At 47.1% G+C, this 21,902-nt stretch overlaps 1 protein-coding gene across 7 annotated transcripts in view; it reads left to right on the top strand.

Annotated features, from left to right (window-relative positions):
* Tmcc3 (transmembrane and coiled-coil domain family 3) overlaps window positions 1-21,902 on the top strand; it is a 262,328-nt gene that overhangs the window by 231,402 nt on the left and 9,024 nt on the right. For 6 of the 7 annotated variants that reach the window (XM_026784509.1, XM_026784510.1, XM_026784508.1 and 3 more), the window contains one exon: window positions 20,360-21,276. In XM_026784509.1, coding sequence (XP_026640310.1) covers window positions 20,360-21,276 — 917 coding nt within the window. Of the gene's footprint in view, window positions 1-17,926; window positions 18,199-20,359; window positions 21,277-21,902 lie in introns of those variants that run through there. The other variant, XM_026784512.1, reaches the window with a different exon arrangement.

Genomic DNA, 21,902 nt, shown 5'->3' with positions numbered 1-21,902 from the left:
TGCCCCATGGGTAACTACCATCCAGAATTCCTAGGCTATCCTTCTAGAAAATTCCGTGTACATACAAGTGCATGTGTATACATCTACAACAACCCGCTCCTCCCTCTTCTGAAGCCCAGATGGATGTGCACCATAGCCGAGCATCTTGCCTTTCCCTCAACAGGCTGCCTTAGAAAGCTTCCCACGTTCGCCATTCAGCTCCATCTCCGTTTTAGCCACTGCATCATTTCCTAGTGCAGCTTTTTTTTTTTTTTTAAATGGTTCGCTATTGATGGTTGTCTGGGCTGTTTCCAAAGTGGAAGTAAGTGGTGGTGGTGGTGGCAAAGGTGGCAGCAGACGCTGGTGTTAGAAGCATCAGCAAGGAACTGGAGAAAAGGCAAAGGCTTAGATACACTTTAATTTTTATTTCTCATACTCAAATCTCTCAGAGTTGCTTGTTTTAAACATTATGTGGATGCTCAAAGGGGTTAAATAGGTGGGCCTGGTTGGCACAGAACTATAATCCTAGCTACCTAGTGACTAGAGGTTTCAGAGTTCCAACTGTCTTCTCCGGCCGCCATAATGCCGATATTCCCTGTGGTCAGTGAGCTGTTTGTCGTAGCCTCGTTCACAGACTTTTCTTGTGATGCCTTTGGACACGGGAGATCCCCGGATGTGGAACTTAGCGTTGCATTGGTGTGTCGGCAAACATCCCGGCACCGAGTAGCCCCTAAGGGAAGGCATGGCAGGACAGCATATCTGTGCGGCTGCCAAACCAAGGTGAAGGAAGAGATGGGACTGATCCGGGCCTGAGCACTTCGCCTGGACAAGGTTCACTGGGTCAGGCTGTTCGCTCTGGGAAAGAAGGAGAAAGGACAGAATGTGTTCAAACACAGGGCTGGGTCAGGGCACGGAGGCCTTTAAAGTCCAGCTTCAGGAAGTCGAACTCCATCCCATAGACAGTGTGTGACCATTGAAAGGGGTAGCCTGGGGCCACATGAGTAAAGACATTGGCAGTGAGCCTGCGTGCAGTATAAAAGATTTGAGCCGGACAAGGAAAGGCGGGTGAGCAAGCTGAAAGAAGATAAAGGAAAAGAACGAGGCGGGTGTAGTGGTCAAGGGAGCTGTAGAGACTGAGGGACTGTCAGTTACCTACGTGACACTCAGAATAGACGTGCAGATCTTGTGATAGTCACATCTGGGCTGGGGGGGCAAGAGCAGTCAGAAAGATTTATTGAAGCTGTTGATGAAAGATGCTGGATAAATGGGAAACTGATGATTGTCCCCAAATCTGCTTGTCATTTAGTTCTTGCCTAATAATACCTTCACTTCTTCTATTTATGTATATTAAGTCGGTTCCTCTGAAGGGCATGCCCGTGGTGTGAAATAAACACACCTTTGTCTCTGATCACTTACGATTGAACACTGGGAGTCAGTCCTGGGCTATGAGATATGCATTCACCTCTCATCAGGTTCCTATTTCTCGAGGATGAAAAGCAAGCAAGCAAGGGGTCTTTGGCGGAGGGTTGAGGTATATTTACAATGACCTAAACAATAAAACAGACGTGACACCGTGTACAGCAGTGAGCCACAATAGTATAGAGACCAAAGAAACATTAGCGCGTGAGTTTCAGGCTGATATCTTGGGCTGAATGAGGTTTCACGATGTTCTTGGTTGATGAATCTCCAACAGATGGTCCTCTAACATTTTGAAATGCCAAATAAAGTAGGTGGACCAAGCTGAATTAATGAAGCGTAGCATATTGTAGACGGCGTTACATTGTTCAAAGTCATGGAGTCAAGTTCATCAGCTTTCCCAAGGCCAAAGAAAGAAGGGGAAAAAAGCCCTACCATTTATATATCTTAAGGAACTTAATAGACTAGTAAAGTCTATTAAGGAAGCCTATTTGACCCGCTGGGCATACAATCAATATGTTTTCGAGCCATGGCTCTGAATGCAGGCAGTTCTGTAACAATCTCAAGGCAGGTGCCCCATCTGATTTCTCTCAGTCTCCAGGGGAGCGAGGGCTCTAAGGGAGCGCACAGACACGTGATTTGATCTACTGGCACCGGAACTCCCAAGCTACCTTCCGTTCTCACCACCTCAGGTTGTTTTTGTTGTTGTTTTTCCTTGTTGCTCTGATAAAAATGCCTTGACAAAAATAACCATCAGGGCAGCAGGAGGGAAGCGGAGAGCAATGAGCCCAGTGCCTGGCCAGCATCCTTTTGGTGCAGTCCAGGGCTCAAGCCCACACTCAGAGTGGCTTTCCCCACATCAGTTAATCTATTAAGAGAATCCTTCAAAGGTGTCCCCAGAGGCCAGCCTCATCCTCCAGGCGTGCCTGAAGCTTGTCTCCCAGGTGGCTCCAGATCCTGCGGAGGTGACAGGTAACAGTGACCATCACCTCTCCCCCATGGTACAGACCTTCCCCCCTTATTAATCTAATCTAGGTTTGTTTGTCTGTTTGGTTTCCTGGACAGAACTTTTGTCTCACAACCTAGTTGGATGAGGAAATAGATGACCACGCCACTACCATGCTGCTGGACTGCTTAGAGAAAGCAGGAGGTGACACTGTGACATGCCACCAGATTTTCCTTTGTAGTCCATGAGTAAATGGCCTATTCCCTTCAGAGAATCTTCTCTAACTCCTGCCTTTCCTTTCGGCCTGAAAACAAAGCCTTTGTAATCTGTCCGTCCCCCTGATGGAATGAACCAAGGCTACTGATCATAACTGGAGTCTGTTTAGTTGTTGATAAAGGTCTCCAGGAGAAAAACAAGCAGAAATGTCCTAAATTACCAGTTGTGTAGTTTAGAAGCAAAATGATTGGTTGTCTATCATGAGATAGATATGTGATAGATAATATTCTCTTAGATTAAGGACTTAGCTAGCCTTAGCTTCAAGGGTTTGTGTGAGTGTGTGTGGTGTGTGTGTACTTGTCTGGTATGTGAGTATGTGAGGTGTTGTGTGTGCACATGCATGGTATGTAAGTGTGTGTGTGTGTATGTGTTTGTGTGTTAATACTAGGTCTGGTTACATGATCCCTGACTCCAAGACACAAGAGTACTTAGCCTTGGTATGCAGTAACATAAGAATATGTTGACTAAATCAGACACATCCATTCTTGTGCGGTCTTCTGTGGCCTCACAGCATATGAACCAAACATGAAACCCCTAAAATACAGCCTAGTCACAGCTCTGGAACTTTGCACCCTTAGTTGAGACAAGTGGTTCTCAACCTGTGGTCGTGACCCTTTCGGTGCTCAAACAACCCTTTCATAGGGTCGCATAGACCATTTACATATCAGATATTTACAACTCATAACAGTAGCAAAATTGCAGTAATGAAGTGCCAATAAAAATAATTTTATGGGAGGCTGCAGAGGTGGCTCAGCAGTTAAGAGCACTGGCTGCTCTTCAGAGGTCTTGTGTTTGCTTCCCAACAACCATATAGTGGCTCACAACCATCTCTAGTGGGATCTGATGCCCTCTTCTTTCATAAAGCGTGTATACAGAGAGAGTACTCATATACATTAGAAACATTAGATATACATTAGATAGAGATAGATAGATAGATAGATAGATAGATAGATAGATAGATAGATAGATAGGTAGATAGGTAGGTAGATAGATAGATAGATAGATAGATAGATAGATAGATAGATAGATAGATAGATAGATAGGCGCACAGGCAGGCAGACAGACAGACAGACAGACAAGTGGTTTTTATGGTTAGGGATCACCATAACATGAAGAACTGTATTAAAGGGTTGCAGCGTTAGGAAGGTTGAAACACTGATGTCAGAGCCCGAGCTTGGTAGTACATCTGTAGTCCCAGCCAAAAGTAGCCACACAAATTCAGGAGTTCAAGGCCAGCCTGGGCAACAGAGGCTGTGTGGTCTCAAAAAAAAGATTTTTAGCTGGGTGGTGGTGATGCACTTCTTTAATCCCAGTGATCGGGAGGCAGAGGCTGGTGGATCTCTGCGAGTTCAAGGCTAGCGTACAGCCTGTTCTACAGAGCTATTTCCAGAACAGCTAAGGCTCCACAGAGAACCCATATCTCAAAAAGAAGAGAAAGAAAGAAAAAAATAAAAACAACAGGATTTAAACAGGCCATGTTTTGTTTTTTGTGTTTTTTTTTAAATTTTTATTTCTGACATTTCACCTTGTTTTTCAACATTTTCCATGATCAAGTGTAGCCTGACCGACAGAGCCTCCTGGAGGCTCTGTCTTCATCAGCCCTTGGCTTCCTTTCAGACATAATGTTGTGCCAGGCTGGTGAAGCACACCTTTAATCCCGGTGCTCAAAAGGCAGAGGCAGGAGGATCTCTGAGAGTTCGCAGCCAGCCTGGTCTACAGAGTGAGTTCCAGGACAGCCAGGGCTACAGAGACTCTCTCTTAAATACAAACAAACAAACAAACAAAAAACAACCTGAAACCAAAATGCAAAATTAAAAATAAATCACAACTTTTTAAAAGTATCTCCTAAACATTGCTCTCCAGGTAGACTGTCTTAACTGGATTTTTTTTTTTGTTGTTGTTTGCTTCCTTCTCTCTCAACTTCCTGGTGTTAGGATAACAGTAGTGAACTGCCGCATGCATCCTGGGAGTTTTTCAAGCCTCCCCCTCCCCACCAAGTCCAGGGGGGAGGTTACCTCCCCTCCCCCCCAGTCCACATCAGGTGTCTCGTTACCAGAACCCTCACTGAATCATCAGACTTCCTCACTGCTTCCTCTCCGGAGGTTCCGTTCTCTGTGACACGTACTGCATTCTCTTACACGCAGGTCACTGTGTGCCTCTCCACCTAAGCAGTGGACACGCCCAGGGCCGAGCTTGTCACGCCCCTCTCTGGGACTCCAGCCGCCAAGCATTCTGCCAGTCTCACAGAGCAGATGGGGAGGGGAGGGCATTTTCCAAATCGAGAGTCTGGATTAGGGTGGGCTGGTTTGGAAACAAACTTAATAAATTCTGTCCGCTCTCATAGAAACAATGTGGCCAGTGTGTCGGTGTCCTTTCTAGTTCAATCCAGCCTCTTTGAGAAACATTGGCTCTCTAAGTAACCATTATGTAATGAGACAAGACATGAGCCCAGTGTGTGGCAACATGGTATTTGGGGATTGCTGTTTTTCAGAATTTTTAAATTAAGCATTTCCGTGTCTAAATCTGATGCAGCTCGTTTACCTCCCAGATAAAAGTACTTCTGGTACTTTTCATTTACATTTTGTGTTCTGGTACACACACACACACACACACACACACACACACACACACACACTTTTATCATTTATCAGACAGCATTATGTACATGCCGGAAACTAAAATACAGCTCACGTTGACAGGCTAATGTTCTTACTGTAAAATGATGATCTTGACAGCTCTTGCTTTTCATGGTCTAAGACTTTTTTGCTTCTTATGTTACTTTTGTGTGTGTGTGTGGGGGGGGGATATAACTTTCACTAACCCGCATCTATCTTAGATGTATGGTTGGGTGATTCCTACCCTAGGTGGAGCGATTGTCATTTGGATCAGTAGCGGCAGTAGCCTGGTGCTCCTTAGCGCCCCCTCCTGGTGACTCACTCTCCCAACTTCTGCAAGGGTAACCCCTGCGCCAGTCTCAGCCTGAATGTCCTGTGCTTTTCTTTTTGAAGCGTTTTACGCAGGAGCTTCCTCTACAGCAGTGGTTCTCAACCTCCCTAATGCTGCGAGTCTTTTATCCAGTTCCTCATGTTGTGCTGACCCCCCACCATAAAGTTATTCCCATGGCTACTTCAAAATTGTAATTTTGCCACTGTTATGAATCAGAATGTAAATATCCGATATGCAGATGGCCTTGGGCGACCTTTATGAAAGAGCAGTTGGACCCCCCCAAAGGGGTCGCCACCCACAGGTTGAGAACCGCTGCTCTGTGGCGTTACGTATTAGCAGGTCCTCTGCTCCTTTGGCTGGCTGCATTTTGAACTACTAGCTGCATGCTTTTCATTGTGGCCACACTGATACCACAGACGGACACATACTCAATTTGCTGATAATTTAATGTATTTAGTAAGCCCATGGTCACTCTGTGTCAGTACCAGATTGCTGGGTGTGAGAGCTGCAGAGACCTTAAAGGCTGTGGAGTTCGGCCTCCCAGTTCCCTCTCCCAGGTTCCTAAGGTCTGAAGTTAACTACTGCACAGATGGCTGTTCCGCCTCTGTCAGTCTCTTCCTGAGGTAACTGTGTTGTGTCACAATTCACATTCTATTCAGCGGAGGACTGTCTTTATTGCTTTGCTCATTGTAGTGACGCAGACAACGTAAGGGAAGAGAGCTTTAGTACAATTCTGTACATCATGGCAGGGAAGCATGGCCTGAGTGTGAGGCCGCTGCCCCTCACATTTTGATAGATAGGAAGCAAAGAGTTGGGCTGGAAGCAGGGCCAGACTATAACCCTCAGAGGCTCCTTAGTTTACCACACACACCAGCTGAACCTCATCTCCCCAAATAGTGCCACCATCTAGGGACCAGCCGTTCAGCTCCCGTGTCCCAAACCATGGCAATAGCTGTGGTCAACAAGAACACAATACTGGTAAAACCTAAAAATGCCTACTCTTCCTTGGCAAGAGTTTCTGTTATCTCGAGGCTCCAGTCCCTCACCTGGAGCCCATCCACTTCCCTTAGTGTCAGTTAAATGAAGCGTAGCTGACTCTGTCCGAGAAGCCGTTTAATTAAAACCAGTCAGTGATGGAGAAGGAGGGGGCCGTTGAGCAATTCCTGTGTTTCTATAGCATTTTTAGTTTAAAAGTATTGTCTCTAATGTTTTGTGTTCTTGAATGTGATCCTTTCTAAGCTCTCATTAAAAAAATAAACAAAAGCCGGGCAGTGGTGGCGCACGCCTTTAATCCCAGCACTCAGGAGGCAGAGGCAGGCGGATCTCTGTGAGTTCGAGACCAGCCTGGTCTACAGAGCTAGTTCCAGGACAGGCTCCAAAGCCACAGAGAAACCCTGTCTCGAAAAAACCAAAAACATAAATAAATAAATAAATAAATAAATAAACAAACACCACAGAATTATTCTTAGGATGGGAAGTCTTAGGGTCAGTTCCATTTCTGTGGTCTCTGCATGTAAAAACAAACAAATCCTTCATCTTCCTGCCAGGGTAGCAACGAGCTACAGAAAGTTTCACAGAAAGGGTTCTGAAGGGCAGAGAGCAGTGGACTTACAGCAATGGGAACTTTGTTGACCTACCAGCCAGGGAGAAACCATAGAACGTTCTTCAGAATGTCAGCATCTCTTTAGATCTAGTTAGCAGGGGCTGGAGAGATGTCTCAGAGGTTAAGAGCACTGGCTGCTCTTCCAGAAGACCCAGGTTCAATTCTCAGCACTCACATGGCAGCTCACAGCTGTCTATAACCCCAGTTCTAGGGGGTCTGACACCCTCACACAGACGCACAAGCAGGTGAAACACGTGAAACAAAAATAAACAAATTAGATATAGTTAGCAAACAGGAAATTGGGGAAATTGTCTTTTCCCAATTAAAGTGCTTTCAAGCAGGATTAAAACCCTCAGTTGGTCAGGAAATTAATTGAATATGAATCGTCGTGTTTTATGTTTTCATGTGGAAAAGCAGAAGCTACATCACAACAGATACTCAACTGCTTACCCAGTTCAATAGTGGCAAATTTCATGCTTGCTGTACATCTGTGTTTGTGCTTTGCATACACATGTGGGGATGTGTGTGTACATGTGTTGGCAATGAAAGCAATGGTATTCTTGTTGCTCTTGGCTTTGGACTTGAACAAATAAAGTTCCTAGAGTGTATTGGGTTCAGGATGTGGTGACTTGCTCTGCACAAGGCCAGTTAAAGCATTCATAAGCACGGGTTCACACTGACCTCACAGTTACCCTGTGGATACACCGTCCTCATTTCACATGTAGATTAAGGGGGTGGGGGAACAATTTATACAAAGTAACACAACATGGCAGAACTTTAGCTTGAATCAAGTTGGTTCAAGTCAGAAATCTGTGCCTGAGTCTCTCGCTTATGCCACCACCTGGTCATTGACCTCTCCATAGGACACATGGCTATGGAAATCTGAGCTGCCTGGTCGCTGCGTGTGCTGTGAGTTGGCCCTGGCTGGCTGCTCCCTCTGTTTTGGAAATACAGTCAGCCCACGGATAGACTTGGGTTTTAAGATGGGTCATGATACAGTGCTTATCTTTAAAACCACAATTCACAGTGTCTTTCATTTCTCCGTGGATCCTTTCCTTGAACTATAAAGTGTTCCGAGAGCCCTCGCCTCCCTCTGAAACAAGCATCTCCGGTCTCTTTAATCTGTAGTACAGTGCAAGCAGGAATCCTGTGCTCGTCTGCGGCTGATGGCGAACATTTAGCGGCTGTGACAGTTGGGTTCTGAACTCAGCTGGAGGAGGGAGTTCCCCTCTGGCGTTATCAGTGGCTGAAACAGAAGTAGCCTGCGTTTTTCATTCTGCAAGATATCTTGGGATTTAAGCTTCCCTTGTTAATATCAGGTTGAAAGTAGATCCAGCAATTGCCTCGTGTCACCGAGGACTGTCTTAAGTAAAACACTCTGTGTCCATGTATGTGCCCAGCCAGGAGGCTCAGCACGGGCACTGGCTGTCAGCAACTGTGGTAGCAGCCAGGTAGATGGGGACTGCAACCACAATTTCTGCCACTTGCCAGCTTGATAACTCCACATAGGCCATGTCACTCTCTCCACCCACAAAATGAGAGTCTGAATTCTAGTCTCTTATCTGGTAGAGATACCTGGATAGATGGGTGGGTGGATTGATAGATGGATGGACAGACAGACAGACAGACAGACAGACAGACAGACAAGCATAGTCTGACAGTTTAAGGGGTGAGGAGTATGGCAATGTCAAGAGGGTCAAAACACTTGCCACCAACTCTGATGACCTGAGTTCAATCCTTTGGACCGACCCATATGATGGGAGGAAGGAACCAATCGCTACAAGCTGCTGTCTGACTTCCACAGCGCTCTGGCATGTGCCCACACTAACTAACTAACTAACTAACTAACTAACTAACTAACTAACTAAATAAATAAATAAATAAATAAATAAATAAATAAATAAAAAGCACTAATTTGTCTTGGGCTTTCGTCTTCAAGCCTCAGATCATAGGCAAGCACTCGAGCACTGAACTTCACTCTCAGCCCTAGGATACCTGTATTTTTTTAGGTCATACCCAATTGGATTATGCTTACTAAGAATCAAGAAACTCTACGTGGCACTATTTTCAATGACAGAGACGGAAGTGTATGTCTTTAGGGATATGGAATAATATGTCTAGTAGTATGATATCGCCTATGTCATAACTCAAACTACTTGGGGTTTTCATCTGAAACATTTCTTTTTGGTGATAACATTCAAAATTCTCTCTCCTAGCTTTCACTGTGGGTTTCTGCACTGTTGCTGTAATTGCTGTCTGTGTAGTAGAACACTGTAACTCCTTCCTCTTGTCTGGCTGTAACATTGTATCTATGAGCAGTCTCTCTCCCCGTTCTCTCTTCTTCTGTCCTCTTTTTTTCTAGTCCTATGAACTCGGCTTTTTCAGAATTCTATATATGAATGAACACACATATCTCATTTCCCATGTCTGGCTTATTTCACATATATGTCACATATGTCTCTGGGTACATCCACATTGCTACCACATTTGACAGTCTTCCTGGCTCTTTAGATAAGTTGAGGGTTTTCTAGTTAATACAAGACAGCCTCCTTATTACAAAGAGTAGATTGAATCAAAACGTATAGATGTGTTCAATATAGTAGGCACCTGTGTTCTCAGCATTAATCATAATAGTACCTCCAGGGAAATGCCGTTTAGGAAGGGAGAGGTCCCGCCTGACTTCATATTTTGTGCAATGTGACTCTTATTAGCATTTGGGGGTGCTAAAGAGATGGCTCAGAGATGAAGATCCATTCCTTGCTCTTGCAGAGGTCCTGAGTGTGTTCCTTACCAGCCAACCAGGCAGCTCACTGTTGCCTAGAGCCCCACTTTCAGGGAGTCCGACGCCCCCCGTTTCCTCGGGTTCTTGCATTCACATCTACATACCTACAGACTGACACACTTACATTCATGGAATTAAAATTAAATCTTAAAAAATATCATTGGGTAGTTGACCACCCATATGCTACGAGGAGCAGAGGAGACCTATGGGAGTTGCTGGGTTCCTTCGTATCTGAGCATGAACAATTCTCCAGTCCGGCTTGAAAGCCAAGTTGTCTTTCCAGCCAAGTCACACCCCCAGCCACAGGTTCTTCTTGATTTCATTGCAAGGAGCCGAACAAGTGTAAACAAGAGGACCAACTGGATGTCCCAGTTGGCTGTTTGTCAACCACTGATTCATTTCACAAACACAGAGGTTCTATTGAGGAAACAGTGTGGGCAGACAGGTGGCTCGTTAGCCAAGCCTTCTCCCCAGGGAGGCTTCCAAATGTTGAGGGAGCAAATGTTACACAAATACTTACCACACAAAGCAGAATAAACACTATAAAGAGGGCAGTTGCAAATTTGCAGTGAGGCACGACGGGTCTCATCAGTTCCAGCTGGTCCTGAGGGTGGGAGCGGCCTCTCGGAAGAGTCGGTGTTAGATTTGCGCCTTGGAAGGTGAGTTAGGACGGGGGACGTGGGAGGCCACGCTAAGCTGGAGAGCCAGCACAGAAACGGGGAAATGCATCAAGTATTCAGGGCTGGGTGCTCGTCAGATACTCAGGAATGAGATGAAGGTTAAAGCCGAGCCATTGGTGAAGATCTCAGCTCTGTGTCTTTGAGCTGTAACCACGGTTATCTGATGCCTCCCACGTTCAGACCCGTACAGTAGAGGTCGTGACGTGACGGCTGCTTGTAGAGCTGTGAGGACTCAATAGGTCTGTGTCCCACCCAGCCCAGCCTTATTGCAGTGGTCATACAGGGATCTGCTCCAGGTCCCACACAATGGGCGGCTGTGCTGTGGGGTGTGGCCAAGGCAGGAAGACCCTGCACAGACCTTCAGGTCCTCGATGCTGAAGGGCTGCGGACTGGTGCTACGTTTCTGTTATTCAGAAAGTTGACTTGAGCACAGATAGCTCCCAAGAGCTCTCACCATGCGTGTTTGGGGTAAAGGAGTCTGTGAGTCAGCACTACAGGAGAAAAGGCCAGGTCATAGAAGGCAGAAGTTCTACCCCAGGCCTGACCGTATTCTCTCTGCCCATTGGCTAAAAGTTGTGAAGACCGGTTGGAGACTCTTTTACAGCGGCTTCCTCAGCTCTTCCTGGGGGTGCCTGTCTAGATAGAGGAGAGCAAGGTTTCCCCACCTTCCCTTGCTCACGGGCTCCCCCTGCTGCCGGCCACAGTCCAGGACGCAGGCAGAGTGGGCGAGTCTCCAGACACCTTTGAGAGGCCTCAAAGTTTGAGCCCAGGGCTTTTCATTTTATTCCTTCCCTAGATTCTGAGTCAGGGAGTAAAAGCTCCAGCACTCAGTTGCTCTGGGTTTACTTCACCATCTCCCGAGAGGACCGACAAGCCCTTCTCTCCGGACGTCTCTGAGTGCCAGGGCCTGAGGAGGGGAGGACCAGGTACTAGGTACTCAATTCCCTTCCCAGACTTGCTTGAGCTCAAAGGACATGGGTGTCTGGAGACTCTTCCTAGAAGCAGCTGCTGCAGGTGTTGCCTGTGAGTCTGTGCGGTTTCCAGTCTGTTCTTCACTGGAAATTGTGCTCTGTCTAAAGTCACTGTCGCTTTCCCTGCTTGTCCTTCTAAGAGGGACAATCCTCTTCCTCACTCCGACATCATTCTCCTGTATGTCTAGCACACAGGAAATCTCTACCAGGTCAGACGAATTTCATCCGCGTAAATTAGTTTGTGCGAATTCAAAATGTGAGTTATGAGCCACTTTTGAAGAAATGTGTATTTTCCTGTGCATGTAATTCAAAGTAGATTAGCAGCGCGGGCTGGTAGAGGCTTAATGAGAAGATAATTATTTATAATTACAGTATCAAGTGTTTGTAAGCGCTTGAGGATGCTTGAAGAATTTGCCTTTGAGAGCCTTAAACGCTGCCTCACGCACCTTCCCCACGGCATTAGCTTGTGGCGTCTATGGAGAAGGATGGAGCTGTCGAAGGCGTGTGTCCTCCCGCTGTGGCTCCAAATGGTCCTTACCTACAGAGTGGCAGGGCCTCCCTCCCTTCCGGGCATGAGGCAGTGCAACCTTGACACTCGGGAGATTCCCCTTCCAGTGATGTCAGGGAGGGAGCCAGGTGCTGGGAGGAAATGTTTTAGTGATAGTGTTGGTGCTGGGCCCGTGGGGCCCATGCTGGACATGCTGCACTTTGTTGTCAGATGGGGACAATCAGAAGGAATATCCTTGCCCAAGCAAATTGGAAACAAACATTGGACAAAGGTACTTCCCTAAAAAAAAAGTGTCCTTCTGGGTGCCACATAAGGAAGGATCCTGAAGACTATTAGTTAGGGACATGTTGGGAGAGACTGGCCTTCTTCCAGAGAATGGAGATATCAGGTCTTCTGAGCAAGTGTCTGTGTGAATGCAGCCATAGGTCTCTAGGAACAGGTGACAAAAGGCTTGCCCAGGCTTTTTGTTTTTGGTGATGGGGGTTGTGGTGGTTGTGTTTTTGGGTGCATTTGGCTCCGTTAGCAAGAAAGCCAAGTGCAGCCAGGTAGTGGTGACACATGGCCTTTAATTCCAGCACTCGGAAGGCAGAAGCAGGTGGATCTTTGAGTTTGAGGCTAACCTGGTCTACAGAGTGAGTTCCAGGGCAGCCAGGGCTACACAAAGAAACACTGTCGCGGGGGCAGCGGGGGGGGGGGGGGTACGGCAAATACTTGACGTTTATCTAGCTAAGTGTTCTAAGTTCTGTGTTCACCGCCTCACTAGACGGTTTTCAAGTGTGTGACAAGCCAGGAGGAAGGTGACCTAGTACAGTATACATGGCTAGTGGAAGGGAGGGAGAGCTCAGAGGCCACCGCACAGGAGAGGAACCTTGCCCTCCCTCCAGGCCTGCCTTGGGTTCCCTTCCCAGATGCCAGGCCCTCAGTTGCTGGTCACATGACACTCCCAAATCCCCTTCCTCCCCACCCACCTCCATCCCTTACTGTCCTCTCTTTCCCTTATACTTCTGCCCCAGTCTTTTCTCTTGGTGACCATAAATGTTTAGGTGTTGTTACCATAAAAGCAATAACCTTTTAGCCCTTATAAAAGCATTTGGCTTAAACCACGGCTCGCATTTTACGGCACGGATCCGACCTGAGGTGGGGACATGCCAGAGAGCCACACCAGGGCTCAGGAGGCCCTCTTACTGGAAGTGATAAGTGCAGAATTGGGGGTGAAGGGAGATCTTCTGACAGGATTCTCCCTGGAGCCCAGAGTCCACACGAGCGAGGGCGGCCATGTTTATAGCACCGTAGAGTTAAGTTTTCACGGCCAGCCTTGAGCATCTCATAAATCCAAGTTGAGATCCAGTTAAACCGCACATTATCCATGGGCTTCAAGAGACATATATATCTTCTTGGTAAGCTCAGTGTTCTCGTAAAAGCGGGCTAGCGTGAAAGATAAGTGGACGCTTAAAAACCCTTAGCATTGTGCCTAATTCACAAGGACTTACTCAGTCCTGTTAGGGAAGCAAGCTCTAGAGGAACAAGGCTCGAACTTTCTGTACTGGCTCCTCCCTTGGTTGGTTAGCAACATGGCCTGCTACCAACTTAACTTCTCCGTGCCTGGTTCCCTCATTTGCAAAATCACCAGTAGAATCTACCTCTGAGAGGGGGGGGGGGTGTTCATAGATAAGCTCTTGCATCTGTCACTAAGGTGACTTTGTCCTTCTTTGGCTTGAAGCAGGACAATGCTTCTTTGTCCCCAGGAGTCACAGAGGAGTGTGACTTGTGGAGCAAGTCCCTGGTGTGTGTCTCTGGGAGGCGTGCAAGGAGCTAGCAGTGTACAACTCAGCGGCATCCCAGATGGGATCGGCTCGGGCAGGGCTCGGGTCCTACAGCTGACTTGAGCTGTTGGCATGAGCAGGAAATAGACCCTAAAAAAAAAGAGAAGTTGGGTAAGGGAGCAACTGAGATTTTGCCATGGCAAAGCCTTGCATATTCTGACTGGCACACGGTAGGAACAGCCTTCACTCTAGACCGGAAATGCAGAAGTCAGCTAAGACAAGTTGAAAACAGTCAAATCACTAAGAGTGATAAGAAGCCAGGCCACGGACCCCTCCAAACTCTTAGGTTCTGACCATGCTGTCCCTTGTGGCCTGGGTGTAAACCCGCACCTTCAGGTACCCTGAAATACCCATTGTTGTGGAGGTGGTTGCCTGTTGGAAGGACCTGCCCCTTTCCTTGTATGTCAAATTCAGGCTGCTTTTCTATGGGCAGAGATCTACTGCGCTTGGCCTTGGGACTCAGTAGATGGTTACTAAGCTGTCTGTTGATCTGACTAGATCCCTGCAAGTTCTAGGCTTCAGGTCAGGTCCCTTAGGGATCTTATAGACCACTGTCTGTTGTTAAAACAGAATGCTGACTTACAGAGAGATTTCTTTGGTCTATGATAATGGAGGGATCAGGTCCAAATAGCACCAGCATCCTGCTGGTGAACCCCAGTGACATCACAGCATGGCAGAGGAGCAGAAGGGGAATGTGCAGAAGGGGCCAAGAATACGGGGTGGCCTTACCTTAACCATCCACTCCCGAGTAAGAAAATGGACTTCTGTAAAGCCAGCGTGACCGTGACTGCCTCCATGACCGCCTTCCTCTCATGGCTGTGCCACCATAGCACTGGTACATGGACCTCTGGGGACTTCTGGGACAAGTTATGTTAGCCAGAGAGGGTACACAGCAGTACACAGCCCCCTTCTCCTACGGGCTTTGTTGCCTGGGTTCTCGGGGTGTTCCTTGCACATCCTGTTCTCTTCCTGTAGGGACCAGAGAGGTAAATAGATGCACAGCAGAAAAGCACCAAGCCCTGAGCTCACTCGTAAGGACCACATTGTGCCAGGACCCAGGGTGGCCGCGAGTTACCTTGGGACACTGCAGGAGGCCCGATTGGCTTCAGAGATGACTCAGGGCAGGTTTTGACGTCTGTCCAGAGCTTAGCCTTTCCTCAGCCTTTGTTCTAGAACATTGAGGTGACAGTGGAAATGTCTCTGCGGCCGGAAGAAAACACAATTAGAAATGGTATTTCACAGGGATGCTTGGTGGTCTGCCTTTTATCCAAGTAATAACAGCCAGGTCGTTGTGGGAGAACGGGAAGAGTCAGCCATCCCTTTTCAAAAACAACCTCTCTTCTTCCTGCCAAAACAATATTACGGCTAGCTTTATTTTTTTAAATGGGATAATACAGAAGAAGCATGATAAATAATGACCCCTTGTAGCCCTGTGTTGTAGTAAAAATAGCCATTGGTAATACAATGGTACCTGCTTTTCCCTCACATTTTGCATAAAAGTACATTTTTAAATAATAGTGGGAAGATGGCAGGAAACACTGATTGAAGCCATTCTGTGTGCTGGGTTCTGAAGCTTTTTGTTAATCATTTATTCTTCACAGTGACTGGAGAATACGTGTGTGTGTGTGCGTGTGTGTGTGTCTTGCTCATTTATTCCCCACTGTATTCTCCTGATGCAGGCTTTTCACTCAACCTGAAGCTAGGCTAGAAACCAGGAAGCCCCAGTCATCCCCGAGTCTCCACACTCTCCATGGCACAGGGGTTATATGTGTGTGCGCAGCCATACCCTGCCTTTTCATGTCGGTGCTGGGGATTTGAACTCAGGTCCTCATGCTTGAACAGCAACCTTTACCTTCCCCAGCTTCTTGAAAGAATCTTTAAGTCCATTTCACAGAGGAGGAAACTGAGGCAAGGAGAGTCTTTTTCAAAGTCGGTGTGGTGGTCTACAAGGAGAGTGCCAAGATGAAAGAGCGTGACGTCTGCCTCCAGGGCCCTCAGTCTGGACTATGCGGCCATTACCGGCTTTGATTTGCTGTGTGCTGTATTTCCTCAAATTATACGGCATTTACTCTGGTGTCTATCCCCCCCCCCCCATTCTACAGATCTACAGACTGGGTAATAGAGCATGTAGCTAGTAAATCAGTGCCGGGAAAAACCCGCATTCCCTCGTGCATGCAGTCCGTATCCATGCTGACTGCTGGTGGGCTGGGAACCTCTGACCTCCTCCCGCAGCCTGATTCTGAAAGCAGGTTGCACCATTCCCTGCCAGTTCCAGGATAAGCAATGCAGGGAGGGCTCAGCCGTCTTCCTCGTCTTCCTCGTCTTCCTCACGCCTACGGCCTTGTCTCAGTTGACACCCAGGAAACCTGTGGGCATTGAGTATCGAAAACCGGCTTCGACAAAACTCATAACGTTCCAGGGTAGGAGCATGAGGACTGTACTAAGCAAAAGGAACAGAGACATGGGAGAAATAAGAGACAGAAACACAGAACAGCATTGGAAGGGATGTTCAGTGAAAACTGAATTCCTCGTTTATTCTTCCACATGCTTAAGACATCACTCCAAACGGGGAGGGAGGAGGCGACAGATATCATTAACACAACACAGGGAATAGATTTGAATTCTCTGACCCTTGGTCCAGGTGGAGCAGATTCTCTACACCCAAAATACTAATTAACCACACCCGAGGTCAGACTATCTCGTTTGCGACCACACCTGTTGACAACTTGTCAACTTTGAGAGAGCAAAAATAAGCTCAAACTCTCTGACCTCCAGTCAAGGTAGAACAAGACTCACACCCGTGTGTGTCCCGAAAATTGAGCAATGTATACCTGGCCCTCAATTATCTCTGCAATGGTCAGGCTTTATATAAAAGATCAAAACGTGCACCCCCAAAGAGTTGTGCCACTCTGCAAGTGTTTTTAACTGAGATTTGCTGGCAGGCAGTAAGACTGACTGACTTGAGCTTTAAGTGCTGTTGGCTTTCCCCAACCCAGAGTCTTGAGGACCTGCCAAGCATTGTTGAGACTTTAAAGTAAGGCAGAAGTCAGTTGGCCTCGTGGGGGTAAACACGGCTCTGTAGATAAGGTTGCCCCGGACCTGTAGTCTTTGAGAGAACTGGGCCCATCGCCTTGGGACTACCTCCGTGACTGACCGGCCCAGAGGTGCGGAGAGCTGACAAAAGATGAGCTGGTACAGTAAGATCAGTAAGAAAGACTTACCGATGCATTTTCCCAGGTAAATCATCTAACGTTTCTCTTCAGACATAGTGGGCGAATTCTCAAAAGAAGAATGCCACTTGTCTTTTAGATACTTATATAACTTAATGCAATCTTATCTGTGAATTCTAGGACAAGAGCAAGTGCCTAGGAGTCATAAACAGGGTTGGGAAAAAAAAAAGAAAATAAAGGCAAGAATGTTGTGTAAATAGGCCAAACCATTGGACACTCCATAGATTACCCTGGAGGGAAAAACCATGTAGCTGTGGTTGACAGGGCCTGGAAGTGCTTCTGCTTTGCTTTAAACTCAATGCGGTTGCAGGGCACAGCGTGTTCACATTGTCAATGTTCGTCGTACTTCACATACCAACATCTTTCCCGAGTGTAAGTTATACTTCATTTAAAGACTGGAAGTAAGTTATACTTTGTTCAAAGACTGGAAGTCCTCATTTGGATTTGTGTATATCGTCACTCAGGGCTACTCAGGTTTCTTTTTAGTTGAATCTGTCTGGAACAATCTGGGTACTTGGAAATGGCTCTACCTAGAACTGTCAGGGCTGCATGGCCAGAACACCTGAGGCTGTGTTTTTTTTATTCTATGAATCGATGTCTTGAATGACTTCGGTGTAGACGCCTTGAAATAGAGAATGATGTCACCTTTAGCTGATCGGTTGTTGACAACCCTTTGTGAATAAAGGAAGTGCTGGCCAAGGCTGGGCACAGCTGTGACATCATCTCTCCAGTTTCACCCTCCGGCCGATGACTGGTGGTTAAAGTACAGGGATGAGCAATAAGGACAGGATTAAGTAGGACCACGCGATAAAAGGGCAATAAGAAGGCTCGCAGAAAGAAACGGCTTCTACCAGCACTGAGGAAGCTTGGGGAAAGAGGCATCTGAGTGGCTGTCAGAAGCACAGTAGGATCTTGATAAGAAGAAGATGAGTAGCAGACGCTGTGAGAAAGTCTGTAGGATGCTCACATTCTCCACTCACTGCCGATTGGCTCCCTTAGGATAAATGGCATCCTTCCAATGCAACCGAGGTTTGAAAGGTGAGCTGGGGCCTCGCACCGACTGGGTGGTGTGGTTTCGATTGGGAGGTCTTAGGAGGTTACAATCAGTCTGTTATCTCCTGCAAAATTCACTTCCCGGCCTCATGGCTGCACAGCCCCATGAATTGCCCTGTGTGTCTACGTTCAGTGTGTTTTTGTTGTTCTCTTGTGGACCCTTTGCTGTTCCAATTCAGTTATGAGCCACGGTTACACAGCTTCAGTGAGCTCGCTGTGACTACCCTTCTGGGAACCCGAGGATGGCTGGGTACCTGACACTCCTTCCTGACTAACCAAAGCCACAGTTCCTCTGTCCACTTCTTACAAGCATCTTGTTTTCGAGTCTTACAGTGGTTTGGCATTCATGTCCTTCCAACCTGACTGGCGTGATCCTTCATGATCCTCTTTCCACCCGAGGAAGCAATGTGAAAGGGTCTGTTTCATGGCAACCGTGTGTAGGAAGAGAGGTCAAGAGAGAAAGAACACTAGCAAACTTGTACAGGTTTTGTAGGAGGCCTCCCTGCTGACCTTTGCCTGTAGGCAGAATCGCTTCCTCCTGATAAGGCGCCGGGCAGGATTTAGGATGGTGGCAAAGATTTCATACTCAGTTTTGAAACAGACCTGTATTGGGCCACTCAGACACTGTGAGGTCTGCCTGTTTAACTCCTTACTAACCTTTTGCTACTAGCTTACTGGTCCCTTCACAGTGTGGGCAGGGGTAACTTCCGCCAGCTATTGCCTTATCTCCTGTTGGGTACCATCAAGATATTATTCTTATCACGGGGATATTAATGCAACATCTGAGATGTTCCCGTTTAGATACTATGATTGGAGTTTCTGTTCAGACTCTACAGTGGCTTGTTTTTCGTCCTCTGAGGACAGTATCAGAGTAATAAAGTTTGAGGCAGCTTGGATGCAAACCCTGGCTCTGCAGCACTCGGTTTCTACGTGTGTGTGTGGGGGGGGGGGGCTTTCGCATGATCCTTGGTAATAATGATCAAACAAGATAATCCCTACGGACACATCAGCAAACTTAGCGCACTGTCTGGTTTCGACCTTCCCTCTAGACCACAAACATCTAACCCCGACCAAGATGCCCAGTGCTCCTTCATAGTCTTTGTCTGGACAGCCTGGGAGTATAAAAGCAATGCCATGTTAGCTTTGTGTTATCACAGTGCTTCTCAGCCTGGGGGTCACATATGAGACAGCCTTCTTAGCAGATATTTATATTAGGATCCATAACAGTAGCAAAATTGCAGTTACAAGGCAGCAACAAAATAATTTTATGGTTGTGAGTCACCACGACGTGAGGAACTGTATTAAAGGGCTGCAGCCTTAGGAAGGTTGAGAGCTGCTGTACTATCATCATCTGCTCACTTGTTTTAATCGCTGGGGTTGTACTTTGGAGTTATTTGTCCCCATATAGAAATGCTGGTATATTATTCAGTTATCAAAGTTAATCATGCACCATTCAGTTCTGTCACATTGGCTTAATGGTTCTATTAGAAAAATAATTTTCGCTGGGTGGTGGTGGCGCACGCCTTTAATCCCAGCATTCGGGAGGCAGAGGCAGGCGGATCTCTGTGAGTTCGAGACCAGCCTGGTCTACAAGAGCTAGTTCCAGGACAGGCTCCAAAAAAACCACAGAGAAACCCTGTCTCGAAAAACAAAACAAAACAAAAAAAAAAAAGAAAAGAAAAGAAAAATAATTTTCTTGATGGATGTATCTGCTTAAGTTTTTTTTTGTTTTGTTTTTGTTGTTGTTGTTCTTCTTCTTCTTCTTTCTTTTTTCCCGTCTGGCTAAATGACTGGGTTCTGAATTAGAAACCTTGCCCGTAGTTAAGTACACTGTGAGGAGCAAGCCTCCCACATTACCTGGGTTGTCTACCCTGGAAATCAACACCTACCACATACAGATTGCTAATCAGATACACTGGAGGTAGGGCTTCACATCTAGTCTGTGTACAGCACACCGAAATTGAGGAAGGGATTGGGCTGACCTACCTTTGGAAGCTTGGGAGGATAGCACGGAGTGTCCATCCTGCGGCACAAGCACTTGGACAGTCTAGGACTTCACGTGTGTGCCACGTGTATGTGAACCAGTTCTGTCACACCGAATGTTGCCTCTGCTTCAGGTGTCAATGTGTTTCTCCTGTTCCTTCAGGTAGAACGCCATGACATGAATACCCTCAGCCTCCCGCTGAACATCCGCCGAGGGGGCTCAGACACCAATCTCAACTTTGACGTCCCAGATGGTATCCTGGACTTCCACAAGGTCAAACTCAGCGCCGACAGCCTGAAACAAAAGATCCTAAAGGTGACGGAGCAGATCAAAATTGAGCAGACATCCCGCGATGGAAACGTTGCCGAGTACCTAAAACTCGTCAGCAGCGCGGACAAGCAGCAGGCCGGGAGGATCAAGCAGGTCTTCGAAAAGAAGAACCAGAAGTCGGCCCACTCGATCGCCCAGCTGCAGAAGAAGTTGGAGCAGTACCACAGAAAGCTGAGGGAGATTGAACAGAATGGGGCCTCTCGCAGCTCAAAGGAGATTTCTAAGGACAGCCTGAAGGAGATACACCACTCCCTGAAGGATGCCCATGTGAAATCTCGAACTGCTCCCCACTGCCTGGAAAGCAGTAAGTCGAGCATGCCGGGGGTATCCCTCACGCCCCCCGTGTTTGTCTTCAATAAGTCCAGAGAGTTTGCCAACTTGATCCGGAATAAGTTTGGCAGTGCGGACAACATCGCTCACTTGAAAAATTCCCTGGAGGAGTTCAGGCCCGAGGCCAGCACCAGGGCCTATGGAGGCAGCGCTACCATCGTGAACAAACCCAAGTACGGCAGTGACGACGAGTGTTCTAGTGGCACGTCAGGCTCGGCAGACAGCAATGGGAACCAGTCCTTCGGCCCCGGTAGGGCCAGCACACTGGACAGCCAGGGGAAGCTGGCCATGATCCTAGAGGCGCTGAGGGAGATCAAAGACACCCAAACCCAGCTGGCAGAGGACATTGAGGCGTTGAAGGTGCAGTTTAAGAGAGAGTATGGCTTCATCTCTCAGACTCTGCAAGAGGAGAGATACAGGTACGTAGCTCAGAGTGTTCTATTGGGATTCCTTTCGCAAACGTGAGTTACCAGTCAGAGAGGCTGTCTGCTTCAAAGTCGTGCGCTAATGAATGTGTTTGCAATAAATAGAGATGTGGGTGCAGAGACATTTAAAAATTGATAATCCTTTCCATCCTTCATAACTCTTAAGTTCCATAATTTCTGGCTCATGGCTGACAGTTAGAGGAAGACATTATATGCGTGGGTCTCTTAAAACACCATCAGCCAAGCTGTGACTCACATGCATATTAAGACATTGATTCATCAGGCATCTGTGATGGTCTTAATTGCACTAGAGACTTGATTCCCTCCGTAATGCCAGTCAAGTGAATCCGTTTCAGTGGACAATGAGGTAGGTTTTTATTTGGTGTGTCAGTTTCAAATATCCATATTTTGTTCACTAAACTTATGTTTTAGCTTTACACGGATTGGAGGGGTGGTTCAGTGGGTAAATGGCTTTGTTTGCCATGTAAGAGTGAAGACATAAGTCCAGATAGGTGACACCCATGTAGAAAGTGAACTTGGCAGCGCAGGTCTGTAACTCCAGCACTGGGGGCCGTAGAGACAGGCAGACAGTGCAGGTCTGTAACCCCAGCACTGGGGGC

The sequence above is a fragment of the Microtus ochrogaster genome, chromosome 24 (assembly GCF_000317375.1).
Source record: "Microtus ochrogaster isolate Prairie Vole_2 chromosome 24, MicOch1.0, whole genome shotgun sequence".
Taxonomy (NCBI): domain Eukaryota; kingdom Metazoa; phylum Chordata; class Mammalia; order Rodentia; family Cricetidae; genus Microtus; species Microtus ochrogaster.
The sequence above is the reverse complement of the archived record's forward strand: the minus strand, read 5'-3'. Positions and strand labels throughout refer to the sequence as shown.